At 41.2% G+C, this 12205-nt stretch overlaps 1 protein-coding gene across 2 annotated transcripts in view; it reads right to left on the reverse strand.

The window, feature by feature from the left end:
- LOC119120057 (EMILIN-1-like) overlaps positions 1-12205 on the reverse strand; it is a 33815-nt gene that overhangs the window by 6399 nt on the left and 15211 nt on the right. For both annotated transcript variants that reach the window (XM_037246643.1, XM_037246642.1), the window contains exons 5-11: positions 10805-10978; positions 9734-10732; positions 9083-9386; positions 5472-5717; positions 5141-5389; positions 4802-4993; positions 461-568 (exon numbers count right to left, since the gene is read on the reverse strand). In XM_037246643.1, the coding sequence (XP_037102538.1) occupies positions 461-568; positions 4802-4993; positions 5141-5389; positions 5472-5717; positions 9083-9386; positions 9734-10732; positions 10805-10978 (2272 nt within the window). The remainder of the gene's footprint in view (positions 1-460; positions 569-4801; positions 4994-5140; positions 5390-5471; positions 5718-9082; positions 9387-9733; positions 10733-10804; positions 10979-12205) is intronic.

Here is a 12205-nt window from a genome sequence, read left to right on the forward strand (position 1 = left end):
GCCAGCTTCTGCAGCCGGGGATCAGACCGCCAAGGTCCCTGCCTTTGGCCGCCGCCCAGCTTGCACTGCACCCGACCCCTTTGGCCCCTCCCACAGGTGGTGAGCCCATGGGAAGGGGGACCCACATTTCCTTTTCGGGCTGTGCCCGGCCACCAGACGCTCGCCTTCGAGCCCCGCCTCCAGGCCTGGCTCCAGAGGGGGGCCCCGGTGACCCGCGTCCGGGCGAGGGAAATCTGTGTCCATATATCTTTTTCATCATAAGGGGCTTTTTGAGCCGTGCTTTGTCTGGCCCCTCACCTAGGACCCGTTTGCCATGGGTGACCCTACCAGGGGCATGAAGCCCCAGACAACATGGCTCCTAGGATCATAGGGGCACGCAAACCCCTCCACCACGATAAGGTGACGACTCACGGAGGGGTTACATGAACGTCTTAATTTATAAGATTTCTCCTGCACTTACCTGGCAGGCCACGTATTCCACTTTCTCCGGGTCTTCCAGATGGTCCAGGTGGCCCTTGGGGACCTGGCAGCCCATTGAAGCCTCTCTCTCCAGGAGGTCCAGGCGGGCCTGTAATATGAGTAAAATGAGTTTATTAGTTATAACAGAGTAATAAGTTTGAAGCCAACTCATGTGCATCTCATACTCTTGACTAGGGGTGTAAATCGCGGGTTTTGTCACGATACGATATCATATCGATACAAAGGAACACGATACGATATTTGCCGATATCTTAAAGCCTGCTGTGATTCATTCACGATACATCACGATATAGTGCTCTACGATCGATATAGAACAATATCCTGATTTATAACAATTCATACGCAAAATCAACAAGGTACTGCAAACTCTTTATTTAGGAAATTACAAAGTGCTTCCAAACGAATGACTTGAAGCCCAAAGGGGAGCGAATTTCCTCGTCTTCTTGGACACTAGCCATAGCACCAGCCCAGGAGCCGCGTAGTTGTCGGCTCCCCTTTCACGTGCCTGCTCTGCTCACAACACAACACGCCGCGCACTGCTCCCGGAAAGAGGAAGCAAGCAACAATGAACTGGATTTCAAAATAAAGTCGCGTCTAATGTCCGAGGTAAAAAACGGGCGATATAGATCGATGTGATGTGAGTCACCCCGCTCACTCTTTGTTCGATCTTCTGCCCTCTGGGAAGAGGTACGGGAGCCTGCGCTCCCGCACCACCAGACGCACCAACAGCTTCATACTCCAGGCTGTTAGGATCCTGAACTCTCTCCCCCTTCTGCGTAGCGTCCTGTACTTTTGCGCTATATTCTGACTGTCTGCTGTATGCACACTTGCTCCGTTTTGCTCCTCTTATTTATTGTGTTATTTGTTTATTTATTATTTATTCATCGCTCTTATTATTCATTGTTTGTGCCTTCTTGTTTTTATTTTGCCTTGCTCATGGCGGTTTGTATCAACATACCGTATTTTTCGGACTAAAAGTCGCCCCGGAATATAGGTTGCATTAGCCATAAAATGCACAATAACGTGAAAAAAAAACATATATAAGTTGCACCGGAGTACAAGTCGCATTTTTGGGGAAACTTTATTTGACAAAATACAACACCAACAACAGACATGAATAGGCAACATTAGGGTAAACGATACGGTATGCTAACGTTACATAAACACAAACGAGGAACTGAGAAGGTGCCTGACGTGACATATTAACAGTTATTCAAATAACTATAAGATAAATAACAGGTTTATCAAACCATCCGTTTCACTCCAAATCATTAAATTGATAGTCGCCTCCTGACCGACTCCACAATAGTGGACTGAGCGTGCTAGAACCTTTCTGACGCCCAAGCCAGGCTGAACACTGCAAAACCCAGGTGTGGCACTGCTAGAGAGCTCCCCCTGACCAGATGCTGTGCGAAGCCAACCTTTTCCAATTTTTCCATTTCCCATTTTTGTTCTTACCTTTTTCTTTCAACCGTGATGTAGCGAGGTATTACTGTATACATTTGCTTGAGAATAAAGATGGCCACCAAAAAACATCCCATGTCAAGGTGGGTCTCACAAGACGTACTAACTGTAAAATTCATGCTGGAATTGCAAATCCGAAGATAACAACATGGTGTGGCTGAAATGAACTGCAGACTATTCTCTTTTAAGCGTGTAATAAATTTGGAATGAGCTGAAGTCAACAGTGAAACCCTGTAAACACCCTTTGACTTAATTGAGAGCAGACCATGTTTAAAGTGAATCAGACTTTTATAGCCATACATGCAGGTGAGCCTAAATCTGTTGTGGACAGTACAGCCAGAACAGGAGGAAAAAAGAATAAAGAGACAATTTGAGCAACTTGTTTATGAGCTATGATTAGGTGATTTATCTGCTTTTTGGGTGTCCAACCTGGAGATACTTTGCAGATAAATTATGTGGTCATGTCTTTTTTTTTTTTATACATAGAACATACGGCAATACTGTTTACACAGATCTCTGGCCATAGAGGACAAATACAAAATCTGTTTTAAAATTGCCATAAAACATGGGAAATAGTAATTGCAGAAACAAATCGTACATATATGTAGTACAGTAATTTTTTACTACTGTATCTGCTGATACTGCATTTTTACATATAAAGCAAAAGTAGTCACAAGTAGACATTTCTGTCACACTTCCAGTCATTTTCCCAACTATAAACATAAACCGAATTACCAAACACCTTTGCTAAACAATCAAACAAACAAATATAAGTAATATGCTGTAATATGATAAATAAATGGATTTTTAGGCTGGTTGAATTGATTTAAGTTCACTTTATATCATGTTATTCTGAGCCCCTGAATCGTCCATAAACATAAGTGCAGTAAGTGCGCGAGGAGAGGGTGGACTGTCTCTGCTTGTGCAGTCAAGTCGTGAGCTGGCGCAAGGCTAAGCAGAGGGGAAGAAAAGGGGGATCCCAGACAAGTGTGATTGTGAGCCAAGCTTTAAGCTAAGTACCCCTCAGCTCTTTCCTTTGCGCACCAAGTTTAAAGTTTGTGATTTTACTTGGGATAACGTTTTACAAGAATATTTTTGTAGTTTCTTGAGAATAAGCTACACTCATGTATGTAATTAACCACAAAATCACAGCTTTTTTCCCCATATCCTCATGAATATGAAGCTCTGTCAGTAGCTTCAACTGCAGATTACGAGGCATTCGTCCCTTCGTCCAGTGTCTTCAAAGGTGTGGAAGTGTAAAAAAAAAGGATGGGTCACATTCATTAAATTTGAGCCTTTTTTCAATCCTTCAGCAGCCCTTACACATAAAAACATGTCTTCTAAGACTTAACCCCTCGCACACTTGCAATTTCTCTGTGTCACACAGGTCCTTGGCTTATGTCAGCATTGACAAATTACATAAAGAGCTGAAGTGTTACCTGCATAGTAATTTGTATCTCATTATGTTTTTCAAAGATATTTGAAATGACAAGTCTCTTCAGCAGGCGGCTCGGTGGGGCACTGGGTAGCACGTCCGCCTCACAGTTAGGAGGGTGCGGGTTCGATTCCACCTCCGGCCCTCCCTGTGTGGAGTTTGCATGTTCTCCCCGGGCCCGCGTGGGTTTTCTCCGGGCACTCCGGTTTCCTCCAACATCCCAAAAACATGCTTGGTAGGCTGATTGAGCACTCCAAATTGTCCCTAGGTGTGAGTGCGAGTGCGAATGGTTGTTTGTCTCTGTGTGCCCTGCGATTGGCTGGCAACCGGTTCAGGGTGTCCCCCGCCTACTGCCCGTGACGCTGGGATGGGCTCCAGCACACCCACGACCCCTGTGGGGACTAAGCGGTACAGAAAATGAATGGATGGATGGAAGTCTCTTCAGCATAGTAAGCGGGAATTGCCTACCCTTGGGCCAAATAAAACAAAAGCGGAAAACGTTTGCCTTGTGCAAGTAGTGATGACGCTGATACTTCCTTGTACAGAACCAGTTACTTCGTTCAGTGGTTACCAAACTTTTCTGACCTGTGTACCTCCAAATGTTTTTATCATACCATGAGTTCCAGGTCATTCATATGCGTTAATGATTCTCCAACAGTAGAACGCAACCCAACTGATGATTACATTTTATTTTATTTGATTAATCTAAACATTTAATTCTTTGCCCTTGTCTTCTTTTTAACTCAAACATAAAAATAAATGTTTCCTTGAAAATAAATGGTATGCATTATAAATAAGTATGGTAATATACATTTAAAAAGACTAATCAGAATAAAGCATTAACTTGCCTTTGTTAGATAAAACTGTTATAACATTTATCATGAAAACTAGAGATCCTTTCAATTAGTGCCCTATGTACAGGAAGAAAACACACCTAGGAATAAGTCTGGCAGACAGTAATTATTGTATGTGATTTCGATAATGGCAGAGTAATACATCCTATGAACCTAAAATACTGATTAGGCAGAAAAGGCATGCAGCTGATCGCATTCTTCTGTCTACTCAAATCTGCTATTTAGTACATTCATGCCACGTATGCACTCGGGATGGAGTAACCCAAAAATGTGGGCGCTCCCTGGACAAGAGCATCAGAGCAGGTCTTTTTTTTATTCTGTATGTAATAAATCCAATAAAACACATTTTGACACAAATTTAAGTGCCTTGAGGTAAGGACTGCTGAGTACTGATGCTATTGTTCATTTGGAATATGCAGTATCGAAGGAGTATATTTTGTGATTTTGTCAACAAGGCTGCTCTTTGAGTGCTTTTAATAAAATACAATGTTTGTCATAAAATAATGGATTTTTGGTAATAAAATAGAGCAAATACAGAATCAAATCGAATCAAATAGAATATGCATACCAGTCAAGGGATGGTCTGAAAAACTCTGCGTATCTTTCGAGATGTGAATCAAGCTGGAGTTGAGGTTCTTTATCCGGCTCTGAACATCATCCTGGTTCTTCTGAACAAAGTCCAGGATTTCGCCATGATGAATAATTGAGTTGTTTAGACCCGAAAAACATGTCCATAAGCTTGATACATGTTGGTTAAGTCCTGAAAATGGAACACAGCAGAGGAAAGAGAATCACAGAAGACAAGTCATATTGAAGCTTCCATTACTGGGTGGAGTGTCAAAAATATACGTAACTACCGGTAGTCAAACAAGTACAGATGAAGCAAAAGAAACCATGATCCAATTACCTTCTTTTATCTTGTGGATGGAGTCATAGACTCCGTCCAACCTTCCACAGACGCCTTCAAGCTTGGACAGCCTCTTCTCTAGCCCATCACCTGATCTCTTACAGTCACCCATCTCTACTAGTATTGTGCTCTCGAAACGTCTGAGATCTCGATCCATTCCATCTAACCGGTCCCGACTTTCCTCAATGTGTTCTGTCACCTCCTGTTGTATTTTGTCCAGTTCAGAGATAATCTTATCCTTTGTGTTTCCTGTCAATTGATAAAGTATTAGAGGTTCACAATATGGATTGGGGAAGAATGTGTGCAGTCAGTTTGATTAAACCGAGCTCACCCAAGTCAGTGATGACGCTGCCATGTTTCTGTACAGTGTGTTCAAGACCCTTGAGGGTGTCGTTTATAGAGCTGAAGGTCAGGATAACTCCAGACAATTCACCTTGCAACGTCTTCATCTGGTTGTTGTTAATGTAGCCTCCTATCACACTGTGGCCATCTAAAGGTCGCTCACCGTCCAAACGGGGTCCATCACCTCTGGTACCTCCATTTTCATTGGTTGAACCCGTGTTACCAGAACCGCCACCTAAACAGTGAAGAAGGAAGACAAGCATTTACCTTTTTCTTGCTCCTTTTGTTACAATATTTTGGAAAATGTTACAATGTTTTGGAAAGTCTTACAAATAATGATTACCGTAATTTTCGGACTATAAGTCGCGGTTTTTTTCATAGTTTGGGTGGGGGGGCGACTTATACTCAGGAGTGACTTATATATGTTTTTTTTCACAAATTCTTACTTGATCATTAACACATCACTTACTTACAAGTATAGTTGACCACTTCACATGTTATTTTTAGTATAGTTGATCACTTCACATGCTTTGATATCTTTATCTTGAACATATTCAAAACATGAAAAATAGAGAGAAAAAATCAAATAAAGTAATTAACACTTTAAAGCGCCATATCCTCTGGACATGTCCTCTGTCACCAGGATGACATAAAGGACGAGAAATTTGATCGATGGATTTAATGATTTGGAGTGACACAAATGGTTTGATAATATTGTTGTTTATGTGATAGTTATTTAAAATATAGTTTATATATCGTTGTATGGGCCTGTGGAATAATTTGAACTGCGGCGCAGCACACGGCATTGTTGACAAAGGACGATCGATGGATTTAATGAATTGGAGTGACACAGATGGTTTTATAAACGTGTTATTTATGTAATCGTTTTTTTTAAATCACTGAATGTTACGTCAGGCCCGTTCTCAGCTCCTCGTTTGTGTTGGTCACGTTAGCATACCGTATCGTTTAGCCTGTTGATGCTCGTTCATGTCTGTTCTTGGTGTTGGATTTTGTCGAATAAATTGCCCCCCAAAATGCGACTTATACTCCGGAGTGACTTCTATATCTTTTTTTTTCACATTTTTGGGCATTTTATGGCTGGTGCGATTTATACTCCGGAGCGACTTATAGTCCGAAAATTACGGTACCTCTTATTATCACCTGAAACCTATCATTGCGCCGTTTATGTAGTAAAGCAATACAAAGCAGCACTTTAAAAAGCTGTGCCAATCAAGAAAAAGGTTCACACCAATAGGTATTGTTGACAGTCCAAAACCAAAGCTATTGCTGATGGTAATTATTTTTAACGAATGAATATTACTGAGTTTTGACCACCACCTTTCTATTTTTACAGATAAATAATTTCACAAGTTATTTGCACATTTGGTACTGAGTTTCGACCACTCCCTTTCTATTTTTACAGACAAATAGTTTTTATACGGACAAATAGTTATTTGCACATTTGGACTGTAAGTGAAACGTCCCAACCTGACATTTTCACCTAACTGATGCTATGGCTGCACACATCTCATTGACACCATTCATGAGTTTATCAATATAGACTTCAGAAGTCAAGTCAAGTGAGTATGCTTAGCTTTACCACTTAGGGGCAGGATGATGACTTCATCATAAGATATTTACTAAATGCATTTGGTTGCATGTATATAGTTGTACCTCAACTTGATTGTGAAATAAATGTGGAATTTTCCTTTGTCAGCTTTGTTAAAGATGTGCTGCATGTAGTCATCAAAAGTTCTGAAATGTAAAACAAATTATTGTAGTTGCTTGAGATAGTAGCTATTTGCTGCATATTTGTGTAACAAACGTGAGAATGAAAGACTATTTGCATCAGTGATGCTAGGAAATTGCCAGAAAAGTACTGCAGATGGATGTGCTTAAGGGCTGTCAGTCTTAATTTTGTAGTGGGCCACATCTTAGTGATGTCGTTCAAGAGGCTGTTATGACAGAATGCCCATATAAATCTACGATCGTATGTCGCTGAATGAATTTTACATCGACTGATAGGGACAAGATTTGAGGTGGACCACCCTCTCAGAGGGGCTGCTATGGAGATTTCTCTGTTGACAGACTGGATCGGGTTTTGAGGTGGACCCGTTTCTCATTTGATGTCTTCCTGTAGTGCTTCATCTTGTTATGTAAATGAACTCTTATCATTTTAATTAACATTGTATAGAATCATATTGTGTTAAATGAGGCTCACTTGACATACACTGTTGCCTAGTCATCCTGGAAGGGAGGATTCCTTCCTCTGGCAGCTTTTTTAGTTTTTCCTTGTGATCAGCAAATGTCAGGGCGTGGGAATAAGGTGGATAATTAAATTTAATTAATTTGATTACTTTGTCACATATAAACAACAAATTTATGGATAACCAGTTTCGAAATTAGTAAATAATTATTCATCTCTTTTTAAATTAATTTTAAAGGATTGCTAACAAAAATGCTTGCAATATCTCATCTCAGGGTGGTTGAAAGTGAAGACAATTGGGACCTGTGGCTTAACGCTCACTAAGCATCTCAGATTTCACACATCTCTTTGTGTAATGTAAACCCCACGCCATTGCAGAGATTATGTCCGCAGTGAGCCCCACAATAGGTGAAATCTGAGGTATAGAAATACTCAGAGTATTAAAATTACAGACACATTTACAATATTTCATACATTGAGGGGGACTGAGAAAAAGGGGTTATGATAAACATATTATACAGTGTTAATTACCATCTAACATCATCACAACCCATCATCATGCAAGTAAAGATTTTTTTTAAACTAAACAGAGGTGTCAAATCCAGGCCCACAAAGTAGAATCCCTGCCCCAGTTTGGCTTTAGCCACAGGTGGTTGGAATCAACCAACAGGAGCTATCTTCCGAGAGCTTGTTTCTCTGCCGATTCAGTTGATTAGAAGTACCTGCGGTGAAAGATAAACTGTGGCAGGGTTTTTACTTTCTGTACCTGGATTTGACACCTCAGAAACAAACTTATCATGTCACACGGTAGACCTGGGGTGGGCAATTCTGGTCCTCGAGGGCCAGTGTCCTGCATGATTTATAGGTCTCCCTGCTGCAACACCCCTGATTCAAATGATCAGGATTGTTATCCAGCATCTGCAGACCTTGCTTATTCACTGACCACTTGAATCAGGTGTGTTGCAACAGGGAGACATAGAAAACATGCAAGAACTCTGACCTTGAGGACGGGAATTGCCCACCCCTGCGGTAGAAAGACAAGACAAGACAAGACAAGACAAGACAAGACAAGAAAAGAGAAGAAACAGAGAGACAGAGAGATAGATAGATAGAGAGATAGAGAGAGATAGAGATAGATACTTTATAAGTCCTACATCAACATCAAGCCCAAAGTACAAATACAGTAAAATTACACCCAACAATACTGACTTATTCTTGGACAAAAGAAATCCACTGAATTACCAGACCACAAACCCAGAACCTGCAATGGAGTGGGGTTTACTATATTTCTATTCTATTATCTTGTAATTGTGTAATTATTTGGTTCCATCACAGAAGGAAAATCAGATGGCCATTCTTTTATCAACACATTTCAGCATTACAATACACCTTACATTTATTGGTGCAGCGTGTGACATCCTCTCGCAGAAGACGAACTTCATCCTGCAAATGAGAGCACATCCGGTTGCACGCACTCCCAGAGTTCACACTCAGCTGAAGTCGGTTGATGTGGTTCTGCAGGCGACCAAGTGCATCCTTGGAATGATTCTGCAGCTTCAGCAACTCATTCTTCACTGTCCCACAGATTTCGCAGTCCTGCCCAAGTAACTCCACCTCTGTCACGATGCGGTTAAAGTGTTCACCGTGAGCACCAGTCAAAGCCTTAATCTTACGGATGTCATGGCTCAGGTCCACAACCTATGATATAAACATTTTCATGTTAATATCCAATCGTAGCAACATCTGTATTTTGATTTCTTTGTGAGTTACAAGAAAACTTGGGTTAATGCTATTTACCCTTATCACATTTTTACACAAGTCTGTGATTTGAATATAATTTAACATAACTGAGGTTAGAATGAAGCAGACCCCAGGTTGTAGAATCGAATCCAGCCTTCCCATGGGGGTATAAACAGAACACTGGCAACAATTGCCTACATCGCAATGTTGTTACTGTTAGAAATGCTGTCACAGTTGTTCACACTGGTTATTTTGAATGGTTGTTCAATAATGTTAATATGTTTAAAGTGTAGGCTTTTAATTACCTTATCAATAAGAGAGTCTCCAGACACAGATAGGTCTTTGAGTTTTGTGTTAAAATGTCTGATTTGATCCTCATTGGCAATCACTCTCCACTCCAATGATTTCCTTGTTGTGTTATCTTTTTCTCCTCCTATTCCCGGTAATTCTCCTCTTCCCACAGTCCCACTTACCCCATCTACACCAGTGCCACTACTGCTTCCACCAATACTACCTTGACTCCCACCAGTGCCAGCACTGCCACCACTAGTGCTACCTCTGCCCCCCCCAGTGTTACTGCCACCACCAGGAGTGTCAGCGTTGCCTGCACCATTCCCCTCTCCTCTTATTACTTCTCCTCCTGCCATGTTTCGACAGCCACACTCCTCCAGTTTCCTGTTCAAGAGGGAGGTTCTGTTTTCTAGTTTTGATAGTGTCTTGTCATGTTCATTCACCCTTTGCTTCACAAGCCCCACATCCAGCTCCACATCTGTAATCCTGAAGGCCTGATCATCAAAGCGGTCCAGGAACACAGTCCGAAGGTCACCAAGTTCTCTCTGGAAATAGTCCTTTAAATCATTTTCCAAATACGCGCAACTTTGTTCAGTTTGCTCCATAGTCCCATTGACCCGTCGTTCCAAATCCTTCAGTCGATTATTTAGTTTATCCTCAGTTACCACTACAGCCCCACCACTAACCCTTTGTCCACCTTCAGCACCAATCTCCCCGCCTCTGAAGACTCCATCCTTATTACTGCTGCCACTTCCTCCCTTAAGCTCGTTGTTCAGGCGGTTGTGCAGGACATCAACATTTTCTGCTGCTGTGCTGATCTTCCGCTCAGCATCTGTGACGCGGTTTCGGAGGTCATTGATGTTGTCACAGCATCTTTTTGAGCTCGCTACTTCCCGCCGCAATCCATCAATTTCCTGTTGATAACGAACATCCATTGCATTAAGCTGCTTCTCCAGGGCCCGGATTCTTTCCTGGTCTTCCTGCTGCTGCCCGTGCAGGTCCTTCACACCAGCCTAAATACAAAAACAAAATTGAACATATTTTTCTGTGACAAGCAGCGTGATGACATAATGGAGAATTAATACCTGACAGGAGGAACACGATAGTGAAACCCTTCTCTCAAGCTCCTCAAGGATCTCCTCCTTCAATGAGTTCAGACTTTTTCCACTCGAACTTCCTCCAGGAAGACCTCCTTCCAGATCATTTCCTTTTCCATTCACGAGATGATTGTTGATGCTTACAAGGGTTTTATCATGAGCCTAATACAAAGGAACAACAACCTAAATGAAATTTTCTCTTTCTTTCTTTTTGACAAGTGTAATATCTTCCAAACTAAAGAGTAACAGAGTTACTAACAGAACTACTGCAGATGAACAGCTTAAAGTTGTTCTGTGGGTCTTAAATGTGTGGTGTGTGTGTGTTTTGTTCATTGACCCATTAAAGGCATGAGCGCATTACAGTGTTTCAACCAATGGAGCGCTGTTACGCATTTCTAGCTTTAAAACCAGGAACGCGGATGCATCATTTTTGTTTTCCTTGATTAATTCTCAATCTTGTAGCCAATGAAATGCATTAGAATTAACACATGACGGCACCGTTGGCTCAGAAGATTTTCCAGGAATTATTTTTTGAGCATGCTAGACGTAGGAATTCAAAATAAATGAGGACGCACTTGAGGATTTTGAACCAGGGGAATTATTAGATCGAGATTTGTGGCTAAATATATGTTTGTGGACAATGGGGAAGAAGAAGAATATTTTGAAGGCTTCGAGTTAGAATAAAACTAATTTTAATCGAGGCTGTTTAATTGAGGTAGAATCTTTAAAAATTTTATTGAATGTTTGTAGAAAGAAAATCAGGTTTATGCGAAAGCCACACGTGTAAGTTCGCAAATTTTTTTTGAATTATGTTTCTGCTACATAGGCTGAGATATCAATTATTTCGGAGGCGTTGACAATATTGTACAATTTCCAGTAAAACCAGGTTTTCGAAAGTGCTTCTAAAGTCACCCTTAGGTTTTAGAGGTGCATTTTGTCAGGCTCGGGTTGATTAGATACACCTGTGACTAAAAACAAATTGTGACAGGGTTTCTTCTTTCTGGTCCTGGATTTAACAGCTCTGACTCTGTTCAATTATAAGGTAGGTTCTGTGACACTGGCATTTATAACAACACTAATAGGAGTACAGTAATCCCTCGTTTATCACGGATAATTGGTTCCAAAAACACCCGTGATAAGTGAAATCCGCGAAGTACGGTCACCAACAAGAAGTACCGGGCAGGCTAACAAGTTAGCGGAAAGATGCTAATTCGCGATCGTGCTAACACGCGAAAACGGACTTCTAAAAGAATGTAAACGAACATTTGGAGAAATACTACATTGTCCTAAAGGTCAAACACATGTTTCCTCAATTTAGAAGTTTTATTTTGATTTTTAAACGTTTTTTTAATTTGGAAAAAAAATCTGCGATGTAGTGAAGCCGCGATA

This window comes from Syngnathus acus, chromosome 3 (genome assembly GCF_901709675.1).
Source record: "Syngnathus acus chromosome 3, fSynAcu1.2, whole genome shotgun sequence".
NCBI classification, from domain to species: Eukaryota; Metazoa; Chordata; class Actinopteri; order Syngnathiformes; family Syngnathidae; genus Syngnathus; species Syngnathus acus.